This window comes from Bison bison, unplaced genomic scaffold (assembly GCF_000754665.1).
Source record: "Bison bison bison isolate TAMUID 2011002044 unplaced genomic scaffold, Bison_UMD1.0 scf7180017864508, whole genome shotgun sequence".
Taxonomy (NCBI): Eukaryota; Metazoa; Chordata; class Mammalia; order Artiodactyla; family Bovidae; genus Bison; species Bison bison.
Window position 1 is genome coordinate 12,450,575 of NW_011495064.1, and position 19,054 is coordinate 12,469,628.

Here is a 19,054-nt window from a genome sequence, read left to right on the forward strand (position 1 = left end):
ATAACATTTTTTTTTTTTTTTTGTAAAAGGTCTGTCTATGATGGTGAAGAACATGGACGATTCATGGAGAAGCTTGAAACTCGCATACGCAATCATGACCGAGAAATTGAGAAAATGTGCAACTTTCATTATCAGGGCTTTGTGGACTCTATAACAGAACTGCTGAAAGTAAGAGGAGAAGCCCAGAAACTCAAAGTAAGGAGACTCTCTCTGTCTTGGGGTTTTGGTTAACATTAAAGGAGTAGGGACTGCATTACAGGTTACATATTTGTGGTAAAGATTTTTGAATAGTAAGAAAGAGGTTTGTACTGAAACATAGATAATTGGGATTATAGCTTTTAGCTGAAAAGGATACTCTTTTAAGTTAAAATTTATTGGGGATAACTACATGTGGATGAGAGCTAGTAATAAAAAGCAGTTTCTTCCAGATAGAAACTTAATTGATCCTTCTAGTCCTCTGTCTACTTCCTTGCTAGATAAAACCCATCACCACTGAATGACAGAATTGCAAGCCATGGCTGCAGAAGTCTTTGCAGCATGGCAATCTGCGGCTGTTGCTGCTAAGTCGCTTCAGTCATGTCCGACTCTGTGCGACCCCATAGACGGCAGCCCACCAGGCTCCCCCTCCCTGGGATTCTCCAGGCAGGAACACTGGAGTGGGTTGCCATTTCCTTCTCCAACGCATGAAAATGAAAAGTGAAAGTTCAGTTGTGTCCGACTCTTTGCGACCCCGTGGACTGCAGCCTACCAGGCTCCTCCATCCATGGGATTCTCCAGGCAAGAGTACTGGAGTGGGCTGCCATTGCCTTCTCTGATGGCAATCTGAGGCAGAGGAAAAAAAAATTGTGATAGTTGTGGAAGGTCTTCTACCAAAGTATGGAAGTTCTTTCTTGATAGGACTAACTCAAGTTCAGGAGAGAGGGTGGCTGTATTGGTTTTGTCCCTGGCATAGCAAATTTCCTTATCTTGGGTAACTGACTTTGCTACAGAAAAACTACTGTGTTTGATTATGGGATGCTGTCTTAGTGCCTTTTGGGGGGGGGGTGTTATGAAATAAACAATATTGGCTCTATAAAATCACCCAAATTCTGAAGTACAAATCACAGTGGGTCTGCAAGGTTTCAAATAGGAATTTATGGACGTGTATAACAACTATCCAGTCATCATAAGAAATATAATGTTACAAAGAAAATTAAATCTCTCTTTTTTACCCTTCTCAGTAGCTTTCTTCACTCTACCATTCAAAAATAGCAAATCTTATTTGTTGTTAATGTTCTTTAATGCTTAACTATTATAATTGAAATTAAATTAATTTATTCAGCTTACCAAATTTAATTTCAGGTGAATTAAAAAGTTAAATGTAAAAAATAAAACCGTAAAGAAACAAGTAGAAAATATAGATGAATATTTATGTGATTTTGGAGAGTGAGGAATGCATTTCTAAACACAATTCCTAAGCTAGAAAGAAAATATTGATCCATACAACGATAGTACAGTGAAAGAACTTTCTACATACAAGTTAAAAATGTAAAAGTAAATAATAAATAAAATATTTACAAATACATATGACAAATGATTGATATCCTAACAGAAAATATCTTTATAAATTAATAGGAAAAATATGAATACTAATAGAAAACAGAAATGCTTGTTAATGTACAGTTTACATACAAAGAAATAGAAGGAAACGCTACAATTTAGAAATAATTAAATAGAAATTTAAACAATAAAGTGCCACCTAATAAAAAAAATGAAACAAATGTTAATTAAAGTTGGAGATGATACTTATCAACTGGGGAATGCCTGGTTGGAGTGGAGACTATTACAACTTTTAAGGGGAGCAGTTTTATATATCAATACTGAAAACTTCTTATGGATCACTGCCTTGTCATGGTGAAGGGGCTTGCATAACTCAATGAAGCTATGAGCCTTGCTGTGCAGGACCACCCAAGATGGACACGTCATAGTAGAGAGTTCTGACAAAATGTAGTCCACTGGAGGAGAGAATAGCAAACCACTCCAGTACTCCTGCTATGAGAACCCCATGAACTGTATAAAAAGGTAAAAAGATATGAAACCAAAAGATGAGCGCCCCAGATCAGAAGGTGTCCAATATGCTACTGGGGAAGAGCAGATGGCAATTTCTCATAGCTCTAGAAAGAATGAAGCAGATGGGCCAAAGCGGAGAGATGCTGACTTGTGGATGTGTCTGGTAATGAAAGTAAAATCCAATGCTATAAAGAACAGTATTGCACAGGAAGCTGGAGTGTTAGGTCCATGAATCGAGGTAAATTGATGTGGTCAAGCAGGAGATGGCAAGAGTAAACATTAACATATTAGGAATCAGTGAACTAAAATGGACGAGAATGGGAGAATTTAATTCATATGACCATTATTATATCTACTAGTGTGGGCAAGAATCCCTTAGAAGATATGAAGTAGCCCTCATAGTCAACAAAAGAGACCAAAATGCAGTACTTGGTTGCAACCTCAAAAACAGCAGAATGATCTTGGTTCATTTCTAAAACAAACCATTCAACATCACAGTAATCTTAAGTCTGTGTCCAGCCACCAGTGCCGAAGAAGCTGAAGTTGATCAGTTTTATGAAGACCTAGAGGACCTCCTAGAACAAACACCAAAAAAAGAATGTCCTATTCATCACAGGGGATTGGAATGCAAAAGTAGAAAGTTAAGAGATACCTGTAGTAACAGGCAAGTTTGGCATTGGAGTACAAAATGAAGCAGGACAAAGGCTAGCAGAATTTTGCCAAGAGAATACACTGATCATAGCAAACACCCTTTTTCAACAACACAAAAGAAGACTTTATGCATGGATATCACCACATGATCAATACCGAAATCAGATTGATTGCATTCATTGCAGCCGAAGATGGAGACGCTCTATACAGTCAGCAAAAACAAGACCTGGAACTGACTGTGGAACAGATCATCAGGTCCTTATAGCAAAATTCAGGCTTAAACTAAGGAAAGTGGGGAAACCACTAGGTCAGTCAGGTATGATCTAAAAATCCCCTATGATTATAGTTAAAGTTAAGTCGCTTAGTCGTGTCTGACTCTTTGCGACCCCATGGACTGTAGCCCACCAGGCTCCTCTGTCCATGGGATTCTCCAGGCAAGAATACTGGAGTGGGTTGCCATTTCCTTCTCCAGGGGATCTTCCAGACCCAGGGATCGAACCTGGGTCTCCCGCATTGCAGGCAGACACTTTAACCTCTGAGCCACCAGGGAAGCCCCCTATGATTATAGGGAGGTTACAAATAGATCTGGTAGATCTGGTAGACAGAGTTCCTGAAGAACTGTGGACAGAACTTCCTAATATACAAGAGGTACTGCAAGGAGGCAACGTGGTTTTACAAATAGCTGAGGAAAGAAGAGAGGCTTAAGGCAAGGAAGAAAGGGAAAGGTATAACCAACTGAATGCAGAGTTCCAGAGAATAGCAGGGAGAGACAGGAAGGCCTTATTCAATGAACATTGACGAGAAGTAGAAGAAAACAACAGAAGGGGAGAGACTAGAGGTCTCTTGAAGAAACTAGAGATATCACAGGAAAATTTCAATGCAAAGATAGGCATTATAAAGGACAGAAATGGTTAAGACCTAGTAGAAGCAGAAGAGATCCAGAAGAGATGGCAGGAATACACAGAAGAACTGTACAAAAAAGGTCTTAATGACCCAGATAACCACGATTGTGTAGTCTCTCACCCAGAGCCAGATATCCTGGAACGTGAAGTCAAGTGGGCCTTAGGAAGCACTGCTGCCAATAAAGCTAGTGGAGGTGATGGAATTCCAGTTGAGCTATTTAAAATCGTAAAAGATGATACTATTAAAGTGCTGCATTCAATATGTCAGCAAATTTGGAAATACCAGCAGTGGCCACATGACTGGAAAAGGCCAATATTCATCCCAATTCCCAAGAAAGGCAGTACTAAAGAATGTTCAAATTACTGGACAGTTGCATTCACTTCCTATGCTAGTAAGGTTGTGCTCAAAATCTTTCAAGCCAGGCTTCAGCAGTACTTGAATCAAGAACTTCTAGATGTCCAAGCTGGGTTTAGTAAAGGCAGAGGAACAGGGATCACATTGCCAACTGAATCATAGAGAAAGCAAGGGAATTCCAGAAAAAAACTTCTATTTCTGATTCATTGACTATGCTAAAGCCTTTGACTATGTGAATCGTAGCAAACTGGAAAACTCTTAAAGATATGAGAATACCAGACCATCTTACCTGTCTCCTCAGAAACGTATTTGTGGGTCGAGAAGCATCAGTTAGGACCTTATATGGAACAACTGACTGGTTCAGAATTGAGAAAGAGTGCGACAAGTCTGTATATTGTCACCCTGTTTATTTAACTTATATTCAGAACACATTATGTGAAATGTTGGGTTGGATGAGTTACAGGCTGGAATCAAAATTGCCAGGAGAAATATCAACAATCTCAGATATGCAGATGATACCACTTTAATGGCAGAAGGTGAAGAGGAACTAAAGAGCCTCTTGATGAAGGTGAAAGAGGAGAGTGAAAAAGCCAGCTTAAAACTCAGTATTAAAAAAAGCTAAGATCATGGCATCTGACCCCATCACTTCATGGCAAATAGAAGTGGAAAACATGGAAGTGGTGACAGATTTCCTCTTTTTGGGCTTTAAAATCACTGTGGATGGTGACTACAGTCATGAAATTTGAAGACGATTGCTTCTTGGAAGGAAACTATGACAGTCCTAGGCAGTGTATTAAAAAGCAAAGACATCACTCTGCTGACAAAGGTCCATATAGTCAAGGCTATGGTTTTTCCAGTAGTCATGTACTGATGTGAGAGATGCACCATTAAGAAAGCAGAGCACCAAAGAATTGATACTTTCAAACTGTGGTGCCGGAAAAGACTCTTGAGAATCCCTTGGACCACAAGGAGATCGAACGAGTCAGTCCTAAAGGAAATCAACCCTGAATACTCATTGAAAGGACTGATGTTAATGCTTGAGCCACCTGATGCGAACAGCAGACTCATTGAAAAAGACCTGACCCTGGGAAAGACTGAAGGCAGAAGGAGAAGAGGGCGACAGATGAGATGGTTGAATGGCATCACCGATTCAATGGACATGAACTTGCGCAAACTCCGAGAGATGGTGAGGGACAGGGAGGCCTGGCGTACTGCAGTTCATGGGGTCACAAAGAGCTGGACTTGACGACTGAACAACAACAACTGAAAACTGCAAACAGCAACAAATGAAAACTATGTTTTCGTTTATTCTAAAGCTACAGGTGCATGTACAGTGATGTGCATGTGATTTTTTTTTTGATGGCTAAGACTTTAAAATGTCCCTGAAAGTCATGTACTAGAGGATTAGTAAAATAAAGCATGGTATATCCATTTAAAAGAGTAAGAAACTACATTACTGTAGAAGGATATCTGATATGAGAACGTTTGCGTAATGTATAAAAACAGATTGAAAAGTATGAACAATTCGGTTCAATTTAAAAAGTTATACTGAATTTTAGGAGACTGAAAAGCCTCAAGTGGACAGAACTGTCTGAAATACGTGAAAACAAAGATACGGCGCTTCTGCCAGGAGTTGTACGTGCTGTTTGTCCTCACTCTTCTTCCTCATCCCAGCTTCCCATCCACCCTCTCCGTGTGCTGTTCTTGATGCCTGTGTTCGAAAACCTCTCTCTCTTCCTCGGGTGCTTTGTCCATGACAGGCAAAAGGGTGCTCTGTCTCTGGTTACTGAAGTAGACATGTAGTGGAGTACCTGAATATTACCCATAATGTTCTCTGTTAACACATGGGAGACTGCCCTAGGGGGCATCCTTTCAGCTTGTGTGAGGAGCCTGTGAAAATTCTTGAACTTTAGAAATAAGTTTAGAAAATGGAAAAGTTTGACTATTACATACTATCAGTGTTATTTGAACATAGCAATGAAATTTCTGTGTTCTCTAGGATGCCAGTTATTTTTTTTTTTTTTTGATTCACAGTATGCGTGTGTGTGAAAATTCTTGAACTTTAGAAATAAGTTTAGAAAATGGAAAAGTTTGACTATTACATACTATCAGTGTTATTTGAACATAGCAATGAAATTTCTGTGTTCTCTAGGATGCCAGTTATTTTTTTTTTTTTTTGATTCACAGTATGCGTGTGTGTGAAAATTCTTGAACTTTAGAAATAAGTTTAGAAAATGGAAAAGTTTGACTATTACATACTATCAGTGTTATTTGAACATAGCAATGAAATTTCTGTGTTCTCTAGGATGCCGGTTATTTTTTTTTTTTTGATTCACAGTATGTGTGTGTGTGTGTGTGTAGGTGTGTATAAATATATATACATATCATACATATGTTCTCTGAATCAAGAAGTAGCATTCTAGACAAGCAGTATATAGAGCCTTTATTGAAATAAACATGGTATGTTTCTCCATTTATTTAGATCATAATTATTTAAAATCCATCAAAGAGGTTTTTAAAAAATTTTTTTAAATTACGAAAGTAAGATAACACTTTTCAGATGACTTGGAAAACACAGAACAAAGTTACATACAGTTCCACTATATATTACAATTATGTTTTAAGTAGATAATTTAAGATTTTTAACTGGAGTTTTAATATCAAACTTTCAGAAATTCATAGCATGAATAAGCAGAAAAGTAGAAGAATACAGTAGACCTGAAAAGCAGTATGAACCAATTCAACATAATTAAGATTTATACAATTTTCACACAATAGCAGGATACAAATTCTATTCAAGTTCCCATAGACTGTAAAGCAGGAGGCACTGAAACATATCTAGGGACATAAAACGGGGCTTCCTAGGTGGCTCAGTGGTAAAGAATCTGCCAGCTAATGGAAGAGACACAGGAGACTCAGGTTCGATCTCTGTGTTGGGATCAATCCCCTGGAGGAAGAAATGGCAACCTACTCCAGTATTCTTGTCTGGGAGATCCCGTGGACAGAGGATCCTGATGGGCTACAGTCCCTAGGGTCACAAAGTTGGACACGACTGAGTACAGACATGCACAAATGCCAAAGAAGGTGCAAAAATTTCATGGTCTAAAGGTATTGGAATCATACAGAATCTGTTCTCTTATCACAGTTGAATTATGTTAGAAATCAACATTAAAGATACTCGAAAATATCCCACATATTTTCAAGTACAATGTGGCATTTATCAAGAGAGATCTTGACTTAGCTGTTGAAAGCCTCAATAAAGTTCACTTGTTCAGTTGTGTCCGACTCTTTGCGACCCTATGGATTGCAGCATGCCGGGTTTCCCTGTCCATCAACAACTCCCAGAGCTTACTCAAACTCATGTCTATTGAGTCGGTGATGCCATCCAACCATTTCATCCTCTGTCGTCCCCTTCTCCTCCTGCCTTCAATCTTTCCCAGCATTAGGATCTTTTCCAATGAGTCAGCTCTTCACATCAGGTGGCCAAAGAATTGGATCTTCAGTTTCAGCATCAGTCGTTCCAATGAATAATCAGGACTGATCTCCTTTAGGATGGACTGGTTGGATCTCCTTGCAGTCCAAGGGACTCTCAAAGAGTCTTCTCCAACACCACAGTTCAAAAGCATCAATTCTTCAGCACTCAGCTTTCTTTATAGTCCAACTCTCACATCCATACATGACTACTGGAAAAACCAAAGGTTTGACTAGATGGACCTTTGTTGGCAAAGTGATGTCTCTAATTTTGAATATGCTGTCTAGGTTGGTCATAGCTTTTCTTCCAAGGAGCAAACATCTGTTAGTTTCAATAAAGTTAAAAGACTGAAAAAACACAGAGGGTGACTGTAGAGAAGGAAACATTTAAGTGAGAAATTAATATTAAAATGAGAAATTAATATGAATGATACTTTAAAAGACATGTATTTGGAAATTAAATGTGCACATTTAAGTGATGGATGTATCTAAGAAGCCATAAAAAGGAAAATTAGAAAATGTTTGTAATAGAATAAAAATGAAAGGAAAATTTATCAGATTTTGTTGCATGCAGGTAAAGCTGCTCTGTGCAACTGAATACAATGTGGAATCTTGAATAAGTTATGAAAAAAATAATGGACACTAGCATAAAATTTTGTGAAATTTGAACAAAATCTGTGCTTCCGTTAATAATACTGTATCACATGTTAATTTTCTGTTTTTTTTTTTTTTTTTGCATCATCGTATTTCTTTATATTCTCAGAATTGGATTGAAAATGTCAAGCCTCATTCAAATTGAAAAAATGTCACAAAGATAATAAACTTTCTAGACTTTTAGCAGTAATACTAGATGCCAGAGTAAGTGGAATTATATCAATGTTTTGAGTGAATATAAGTTAGAAATCTAGGATTCCATTCATGCTTAAGCAAACAACTGGAACCAAAATGTCATAAATTTTTTTAGCTAAGCAAAAATTCATAAGTTTCTAAAATATATATTATACATATTTCACTTTTTCTATTTCACGTTCAGTGCTTCCATTTTGTTTAAATGCTTTCCAATTTCTCCCTCTTATTTTTGTTGTTCTTTCTCAAGCCTTTTTCGAGTGCATTTAAATAAAATGGGAGCACAGACTATGAAATAGAAAAAGTGAAACAAACTAGATAAAAGTAAAAAGTAATACTATAGTACAGTTATTTTTAAATAGGGCTGTTTATTAGACTCACATCTGAAGCTTTGGAGAAAAAAACAATACCTTGGCATTTGTATTTTACAAAAAATTTCAAGATAATTCTAATGTGCATCTGGATTTTAAAAAGTGATTGCAGGTTTTTCTATTAAATGGTAGTTTCAGTGATATAGAATTTACTATTTTCTGTTACTATTTAACACCATGATACAATGGTGTTAAAATGAATAACAGTTACATAATCACAGTAGTAAAAAATATTTTATCAGTTTTCATGATCAGTAGCCAGATAAAAAATAAAAGAGAATTTACAATTGCAAACTATAATGGCAACATGATTAACCTAACGATATAAAATACTTACAGTAGAGTGATGTGGTAATTGGAAGTGCATACTTCCAATTGGATGTGCGTAATTCCAAGTGTTTTCATCCACCCAGCCAGTCTATGTTTTTTGGTTGGTGCATTTAATCCATTTACATTTAAGGTAACCTATTGCTGTTTTCTTAATTGTTTTGAGTTTATTTTTTGTAGGTCTTTTCCTTCTCCTTGGTTTTTCTCCTTAGAGAAGTTTCTTTCTCATTTTATATCCTGCTGTTCCCTTCTGCCTTGTTCCTTTTGCATTTTATATCATGCCATTCCCTTCTGATTTCTGTTGAGAAATCAGCTGATAACCTTATGGGAATTCCCTTGTATGTTATTTGTCATTTTTCCCTTGTTGTTTTTAATGTTTTATCTTTGTATTTAATTTTTGTTATTTTGATTGCTATTGTGTCTTAGTGTGTTCCTCCTTGGGTTTATCCTGCCTGGGAGTCTCTGTTCTTCCTGGACTAGGTTGAATTTTTCCTTTTCCATGTTAGGAAAAGGAACTGTTATCATTTTAGACATTTTCTCAGGTGCTTCCTCTCTTCTCCTTTTGGGACCCTTATAATGTGAATGTTGGTGTGTTTAATGTTGTCCCAAAAGTCTCTGGCTGTCTTCTTTTTTTTTTCTTTTTTCTATATTCTGTTTTGTGGCAGTGAGAGCCACCATTCTGTCTTCTAGACCATTTACCTCTTCTTCTGCCTGTTACTCTGCTATTGATTCCTTCTACTGCATTGTTCATCTCTGTTCTTTAGTTATACTTGGGCTTTGGTAAACATTTCTTATATCTTCATTCTTTTTCCAAGATCCTGGATCATTTTCACTGTCATTATTCTGAATTCTTTTTCTGGAATGTGCCTATTTCCCCCCTTTTTAGTTGTCTTCCTGAGATTTTATCTTGTCCCTTCATCTGGGACACAATTGTCTGCATTTTCATTTTGATTAACTTTCTGTTATGTGGTTTCTCTTCTGGCGGCTGCAGGATTGCAGTTTTCCTTGCTTCTTCTGTTTGCTCTCTGGTGGATAAGGCTAAGAGGCTTGTGCAAGCTTCCTGATGGGAAGGACTGGTGGTGGGAAAAACTGGATCTTGCTCTGGTGGGCAGGGTTGTGCTTAGTAAAACTAATCTGGGGACTTCCCTGCTGGTCCAGTGGTTAACACTTTGGCTTCCAATGCCCAGGGTGCAGGTTTGATCCATGGTCACGGAGCTAAGATCCCATATGCCCTATGGCCAAGAAACCAGATCGTAAAAAGCAGAGCAATATTGTAACAAATTTAATGAAGACTTAAATTAAGAAAAAAAAAGTAATCCAGTTGTCTGCTTATGGGTAGGGTATATCACTCCCTCTTTGTTAGTTCTTTGGCCAGAGGGAGCCCAGCCCTGGGGTCTACAGGTTCTGTGGTAGGGTTAATGGTGACCTCAAAGAAGGCTCACCAAGGGGCGCCTCCTAGGACTGCTGTTGCCAGTGCGTGTGGCCAGCCACTGTTGACCCACACCTCCATAGGAGACCCTCCATCACTAAGTAGGTCTGGTTCAGTCTCCTGTGGGGGGTCACTGCTCCTTTCCCTTGGGTCCTGGTGTGCTCAAGATTTTGTTTATGCCCCCCAAGTGGGTGTCTCTGTTTCCCACAGTCCTGTGGAAGTCCTGTAATCAAATCCCACTGGCCTTCACAGTCAGATTCTAGGGGGATTTCTAGTCCCTTTGCTGGATCCCCTGGCTGGGAAGCTTGATGTGGGGCTTGGAACCTTCACAACAGTGGGAGAAGGTCTTTGGTATTATGGTTCTCCAGTGTGTGGGTCGCCTGCCCAGTGGGTATGGGATTTGATTTTATAATGATCGCATTCCTTCTGCTGTCTTGTTGCAGCTTCTCCTTTGTCTTTGGGTGTAAGATATCTTTCTTTGGTTGGTTCCAGCATCCTCCTGTCAATGATTGTTCAACAGCTAGTTGTGATTTTGATGCTCTCGCAGGAGGAGATGAATACATGTTCTTATACTCAGCCATCTTGAACCCCTAGATAAGCTGTGTAGATGTCCTCTCGTTGTTATGTTCAAATAGTATTGAAATAGTAATTATCTTTCTATCAGAAGCTTTAATTAGGCTCCTGTGGCTGTTTTAGAATTCTGGTTTGCGTGAAATTGGTTTAGTGGGCCATGATCAGTATTTTTAATAAAAATTGAAATAGAATGGAAAAGGGAACAATAAAGTGTATTATATGCAGTAAGACAAAATTGTTTCTTGAAAATTTTGTTTCTCTGTGTGTGTGTGTATTTCCTATACTTGCGTATCAGGTTGCAATGTAAAATATATTTCTTTCAATGAGTTTGAGGTTAAAAAAAAAGTTTCAGAAATATCTTTATAAAGTAAACAAGGCATTCTAGTAGAGAATGTGATACTGAAATTAGTAGTATTTATGGAAGGTTGAATTTTATGAAATCTCCTATTTACATGAAAAAAAAAATCTAATCATTCTTAAATAATAATCACTCAGGGGCTGCCCACACCACTTTTATTCACATTGTTTAAAAGCTTTTTCTTATATTGAACTGATATTAATCCCATTTTTGAATAACGTCCATATGTTGGTTTGAATAATAAGCTCTTCAGTCTCACTTATTCTAGACCAAGAATCAGCAAAGTATATCTTCTAGGCCAAATCCAGCTTGCCTCCTAATTTTGCAAATGAATGTAGAAACATATTGGAACATAGAAACACCCATTCATTTATGTATGTATATGGTTGCGTTTTTGCTTCAGTGACAGTGCATGTAGTAATCTGCTCAGAAAATGATAGTCCAGGTATAGTGTATAGTTTTGGGCAAAATTTTCAAAGGTGTGTTCCTAAAAAACTGGTTTCCTGAGATGATCCTCAGTGAAAGGATGCTACATAAAATAAGTTGGAAAACACTGTGTGATATCTTCTTAGGCATTTATAGTGCTATAGAATATTAAATGCTTCAGAAGTTCTCAGTAAATGAACCTTTTTAGTATTATTTCCTATACATATTATGTATGTGTGTGTCTATGTTTGTGTGTATACAGAGTGCAGAGTATCTATTAGTATAAAATTTGTTGTCATTCTGAGGGACATAATAGAAAATGCTGGGTTAAGGAAATATCTTAAACATAAGGAGAGATTTAGAGTCCACCAATTTAGAATTGGTGGAAGTATAGGAAGCCTCTATTAAAGAAAGCTTCAGAAGTTAATATTGCTCATGTTTTGATAATGTTTAAGAAGGTGGGGAAGTTACTATTCTATAAACTTAGTTTTTATATCTACTGATTCTTCAAGAGTGGCTACCAAAATGAGTGGTGCCAATTCATGAATTCTATGTAAATTTAAAGCTTGTTTACCTGATTTTTTACTATCTGATGGATAAATTAGAAAAGAGGGAATATGGAAATGTTAGGAACTATCAAGAATTAGTGATCCAAGAAATTAAGATAAAATACTTCCTAAAATTAGATTATAAGTAGAAATATTTGACCTGAGTTCCGTTCAGTTCAGTTTAGTTGCTCAGTCCTGTCTGACTCTTTGCGACCCCATGGACTGCAGCATGCCAGGCCTCCCTGTCCATCACCAGCTCCCGGAGTTTACTCAGACTCCCTTAGTTAAACAATTCAATTTATGCTCAAGTAAGGTTCTTTGTCCCACTCCAGTGTTCTTGTCTGGAGAATACCAGGGATGGGGGAGCCTGGTGGGCTGCCATCTATGGGGTCACACAAAGTTGGACATGGCTGAAATGACTTAGCAGCAGCAAGGTTCTTTGTGGGTTATTTTTTCTATTATAGTTTTTCTTTCCATTTCAAATGAAAGTGTGATATTTATTTGTGTTATATAGTTTGTACTATTTCAAACTGAACATATTTTTTAGTAATTTTTTTTTTATTGTTCAAAAAGTCATATAGATGTTCAGTAGAAAAGTTAATACAGTTTAATCCCAGGAGAATACAACTAAACCAAAATGTGGTGAAATATGGAAACAATCTGAATACTTACACTAAATATTTTCATTTAAAATCTTCATCTTAATCAAACTATTGTCTAGGTATTTATTATAAGTTTAAATTGTCTTCTCTCCACAGAATCAAGTGACGGATACTAATAGAAAACTACAACATGAGGGAAAGGAAGTAAGACCAGTTTACCTTTTGAAAAAGTCTTTTCTGTTTCCTGTCATTCTCTTTGATGACTGTGTTCCTGATTTAGTGGCTTGTGAGACCATAAGCTGCATGTTGGAAGGAGTTGGACATTATCATTGCTTCTCATGTTTGTCTGCAGTAAATGAATATACTCACTAGAAAGCTTAGTGAGAGTATGTAGCCTTCCTTGGTTGTATTTTTAAATCACTTGAGTAGTCATGATATGGCCAATGCTGTTTCCGCTGCCTAGAATCTTCTTTCTCCAGTGTTTATGCACTTCATATATTTGCTCATATGTTACCTCCTAATGAGGCCTTTACTAACCAACTTACTTAGAATTGCAATCTCACTTTCACCTTTTGTTTTCTTTTTACCTTTCCTGCTTAATTTTTCTCCATTGCACCTATCATGCTCTGATATTATATAGTTTTCCTTATATGTTTGTTTTTTTGGTCTCCTTCCAGTAGAAATTAAGCTCCATGAGGTCAGAATTTTTTTTTTTTTTTAAATACACTGCCATATCCCCTCTACCTGCCTAAACAGTGACTGGCACAACATGAATGTGCCATAAGTATTTGTTAAAAAAGTGAATCATTGATTCTATTAGTTGATATATTCACCATTTAAATCATAGTTTATAAGATCACTTGATGTCCATTTTCTCACTTAATCCTCATGGCTGACCTATGACAAAATTAGGACTAGTATTTTATTGACCAGGAGAATAAAACAGATGATTTGCAAAAGTTTACATAGTAATTGATATGGCTGAGACTAAAATCCAAGTTTTCTGACTTATAGTCAGTTACTGTTCCCTGTATCATGTACCTTCCTTATTGCCTAATACTTATTTAATGTTTAATAATCTTTAAGATTAGCCTTTGATTGTCTTATCAGTAACTTAATCACGACCACTTCTCTCTTTTTTTTGGGAGGGGGGCATAGTATTTAAGTAGCTAACATTTTTAAGTATGGATATGGGATGAATTCTATAAGAGGCCATGTAGCTTATTGCTTTTTAAAAGTTTGTCTCACATATTTTAAGTTTTTGCAAAGAGCACAGTTTCTTCTAGTTTTATTTTCTATCACTTCAGAGGGAAGACTTTAAAACTCTATGAGAAGATAAGTACTGGATAAGTACTTCACTAAACTGTAATTCTTGAAAAAGCCACAACTTCTAAGTGTGTGGTTTATTCTCTATTGAAATAGAGATTTAGTTAAAGATTATTTTCAAGATTCATTTGAAGCTGTATAAGAAGGACTGTTTTCCTCTAGGCGTCTAGCACTGATGAAAGAAATATAGGATCTTCTTAGATTGATGAAATCATAAATCATGAAAAGTCTGAATAGGATTTGGAGCAAATCTGCAAGTTTTTTTTTTCCTGGATAGCCCCTGAATTTTAAGATTTCATTTCACCCAGCCTTTCCTAGTGTAGTATGTATGCCTCTTGGGGAGAAAGGGGGAAACCATGCAGGGATGTTTTACTGGTTGGGAAAGGCAGTTCCTTAGTCCACTTGGCAGGTCTTACTATGAAACTGTCTGGGATGTTCTGATGAATTGAACATAGGGTGGAAAAATGTGACTGAAAGCTTTTTATTTACAGCTGTTGGCATAATTCAGTTTTTTTTTCCTCTTGCCAAGCTGGTGATAGCAATGGAAGAGCTGAAGCAGTGTCGACTACAACAGAGAAATATTTCTGCCACTGTTGATAAATTAATGCTGTGTCTTCCAGGTGAGAAACTGGATATAGAGTAGAATTCTTGATGCAGTTTCTTTAGCTTTAATTAATCTTTCACTTTCTCTAAATTATTCTAATGTGCTCTTTTTCCCTTCTCTTTAAAGTTCTGGAGATGTATAGTAAACTGCGGGAGCAGATGAAAACTAAAAGGTAAGTTTTTTTTAATTGAACTTTGTGTTATCTAAAATTTGTTATTTAGAATTTTTTAAAAAGTCCATATTTAGCATAACCTTTCGAAAATAATTGTTGATAAGACATCTTCTCTAGCCTTTTGTATATCTATTGATTCATCCTGAGAGTTACTATTATTTACATATGCTAGTGGTATGCTGATGTATTTTGTCATGTATTATGTTTAAGAAAAAATACTACACATAGTTTGATTTTTAGAAGACCCAGTTTTTTAGGGGAAAAGCATATAATTGTTTTAGTGATAGTTAATTTCAGAAATATGCTTTGGTTTAGAAAAAATAGTTACTGGTTCTGGAGGTTCTCCATTGAAACAGAACCAATAATGTGTGTATCTGTGTGTGTGTGTGTGTGGAGAGAGAGAGAGAGATTGATTGTTTGTTTTTTTTTTTTTAGCAAATTGGTTCACATGATTATGGAGGCTGGCAACTCCAAAATCTGCCTAGTAGATTAGTAAGCTAGTTAGTGTCAGGGAAGAGTGAATACTATTGCCTGAGTCTGAAGACGATCTGCTGGCCAAATTCCATCTTCCTCTGGGGAGTTTAGTCTTTTTTCTATCAAGGTGTTTAACTGGTTTAATGAAGCCCATTCACATTATGCAGACTGTTCTTCTTTACTCAAAGTCTACTGATTTAAGCACTGATAAACTGAGTGACTTCACTTTCACTTTTCACTTTCATGCACTGGGGAAGGAAATGGCAACCCACTCCAGTGTTCTTGCCTGGAAAATCCCAGGGACAGGGGAGCCTGGTGGGCTGCCGTCTATGGGTCGCACAGTCGGACATGACTGAAGCGACTTAGCAGCAGTAGCAGCAATCTTGTGTCAAAAATACCTTCACAGAAATATCCAGAATAATATTTGATCAGATCTTTGGGTACTGTGGCCTAACCAAGTTGACATGTAAAATTAACTATCACAAGGGGCAAAGTCAAGGTTAAGCTCAGAGGATTGCTTTCCTATGTATTATTTTAATCTGGTTTTATTTCAGAGGAAACTTTATAGTGACTCTTTGGCTCTTCTTCCCAAACTAGAGTAAGCATCCCCACTGTCTCTGCCCTAGGGTACCCTGCAGTATGATGGGGGTATGTGAAGCTTTAAGATAAACAGGACACATTTTCCTGGAATGTTAATTTTACCTAGTTTTGAGGGAAAAAGTACAGAATTAAAATATGTTAATACTGAAATAAGATTAAAAATATTATGAATAAAATTATAAATCCTCAAGACTTTTAAAGTTAAAACATGAGGCATCAGTATTTTTTTAATTTCTTAGGGCTACTTCCCAGACTGTCTTTTCCCCAGGAGAACATATTCATATAAGCGAACACAGATTGAACAGTATGAGAAATTCTGTTAAGAATGATAGAAAGTAGTATTATTTCCCTGATAACCTTTTTATGAAGTTCTAGAATTATAGAGAATTACAGAGATTTACAAAAAAAAAACACCAAACTTCTGTGTCAACTTCTCTGAATTAACAAATAGTAACAATTCTGGTTTTAATTCATATATATAAATATTTATGGCATATATAAACATATGTGAGAGACAGGTAAACATGTACATTTTAAGAAATTCAGGTAGAGCTCATCCCCTTCCTCAGTCCTTTTCCTTTCCTTTCTCCTTTGAGGGAACCAGTATCATAAATCTGGTATTTCCTTCTAGTCCATGTTTTTAATGTCCAAAAATCATATTGTATTTTAAAAAACATTTACATGAATAGTTCTGGTATTTGTTTTTTTGAGATTCATTCATTCATTCAATAAAAATGAATTGAGTACCTACTGTGTTGCTAGGCATTGCTTTTAGTGCTGGGGATATAGCTCTGAAAAAAATAGTATCTGCAATCATGGGCTAACATACTAGTGGAGAGCTTACTAAAACATATATAGAGATCTAGTTCACTTATTTTAATTGCTTTATAGTAGTCCATTATATGAACAATCTGCATTTTTCCTCTTAATTCAAGTGATTGTCATAAGTGCTGTTGACCAATATTTCCAGTTCAACCTTTTTCTGTTGCATAGAATAGGATTATATTTTGGGGGCTCCCTTGAGCTGTATCAGCACCACATACTGAGTTGCCCTCCTGTATGGTATCCTCCTTGATCTGCTTGGGCTCTAATACCCAATGTTATGCTTCTGTGCCTCCTGAATGCCCTTCTCATCCCTGTTTGGCCCTGACACAGCTGCCTTCCTATACAGACAGTCTTACCGCACTAGGTCCCTTGTATCCCATGCTGGTCCATCTTACCCCTTATCCACCAGTATATGAATGCTCTTGTTTATTTGGATCTTCTTTAGCTGTTTTCTGCTTTTTAGTGAACAAGTCTTATATATCTTTTGTCATATTTCCCCCTAATTATATGGTATTTTTTGATGCCTATTTTCAATGGTATTACTTTTTAAATTTTAATTTTCAGTAATGTATTACTAGTATACTATTAAATTTGTGTATTTATCTTTTATTCTGCAATCTTATTAAATCATTTACTAATTCTAGGAGCTTTTTTGTATATTACATTGAATTTTCTATGTAGCTGATTATCTTATCTGCAAATAAAGACAGGTATATTTTTTTCTTTCCAATTGGGATGCTCTCTTTTTTGGTTTGGTTTTCTTGTCTTGTTGAATTTGTAGAGCCTCTGAAAGTGAAGTGAAAGTGAAAGTTGCTCAGTCATGTCTGACTCTTTACGGCCCCATGGACTACACAGTCCATGGAATTCTCTAGGCCAGGATACTGGAGTGGGTTGCCGTTGCTGTCTCCAGGGCATCTTCCCAGCCCAGGGATAGAACCCAGGTCTCCTGCATTGCAGGCAGATTCTTTACTGTCTGAGCCACAAGGGAAGCTGGTTAGAGCCTCTGGTACAGTGTTACATAGAAATAATGCGGCTAGATATCTTTGTCCTGTTCTTGATCTTAGGGGGAAAGCATTTAACCATTGAATCATATGTTAGGTGTAATTTTTTGGTACATGCAATTTATAAGGTTGAAGAAGTTTGCTTCTATTTCTAGTTCTTGAAACTTTCTGTTAGGAATGACTATTGGTTTTGTCAAATGCTTTTTCTGTGTAAGTGAGATGATCATTATGTGTGCTAAGTTGCTTCAATTGTGTCTGACTCTTTGCAACCCTATGGACTATAGCCGACCAGGCTTCTTTGTCCATGAGGATTCTCCAGGCAAGAATACTGGAGTGGGTTGCCATGCCCTCCTCCAAGGGGATCTTCCCAGCCCAAGGATAGAACCTGCATTGGCTCCTGCACTGGCAGGCGGGTTCTTTACCACTAGTGCCAGGTGATCATATGTTTTTTAAAAACTGCTTTTAGTTTCTTAATATGATGACTTATATTGAATGTTAAATGTTAAACTTGCATTAATGGAATAAATCCCACTTGGTCATGATATACTGTCCTTTCTAATATGATGTGGTATTTGATTTGCTAAAATTTTGTTAAGGATTTTTGTATCTATGTTCATGAGAAATGTTTATTTGTGGTTTCCTTTTTGTGTTATATCTTTTTGGAATCAGATTCATGCTAGCCTTATGAATAACTTGGAAAGTTTTCCGTCTTTGATTTTCTGGAAGAATTTGTATAGTGTTAGTAATTATTTTCCTTAAACATTAATACTTGGTAGAATCTACCATTGAAACCACTTGACCCAGGAAATTTGCATCTTTTTGGTAAGAAAGTTGTTAACTACAGATTTGATTTAAAAAATAAATACATGGCTGTTTGCATTTTGTGTTTCTTGAGAAAATTTTATTTGTATCTTTCAAGTAATTTGTCTGTGTTACCAAAATTGTTGAATTCATTAACAAAAATTGTTAATTGTATTACTCTATGCTTTATTGACTATGCCAAAGCCTTTGACTGTGTGGATCACAATAAACTGTGGAAAATTCTGAAAGAGATGGGAATGCCAGACCACTTGATCTGCCTCTTGAGAAATCTGTATGCAGGTCAGGAAGCAACAGTTAGAACTGGACATGGAACAACAGACTG

General features: G+C 36.7%; 1 protein-coding gene across 3 annotated transcripts in view; it reads left to right on the forward strand.

Moving 5' to 3' along the window:
• Positions 1 to 19,054, forward strand: part of EXOC6B (exocyst complex component 6B) — a 734,244-nt gene that overhangs the window by 92,694 nt on the left and 622,496 nt on the right. For 2 of the 3 annotated variants that reach the window (XM_010829771.1, XM_010829772.1), the window contains exons 2-5: positions 30 to 195; positions 13,065 to 13,112; positions 14,764 to 14,854; positions 14,965 to 15,010. In XM_010829771.1, coding sequence (XP_010828073.1) covers positions 64 to 195; positions 13,065 to 13,112; positions 14,764 to 14,854; positions 14,965 to 15,010 — 317 coding nt within the window. In that variant the 5' untranslated portion in view covers positions 30 to 63. Of the gene's footprint in view, positions 1 to 25; positions 196 to 13,064; positions 13,113 to 14,763; positions 14,855 to 14,964; positions 15,011 to 19,054 lie in introns of all 3 variants that reach the window. The other variant, XM_010829773.1, reaches the window with a different exon arrangement.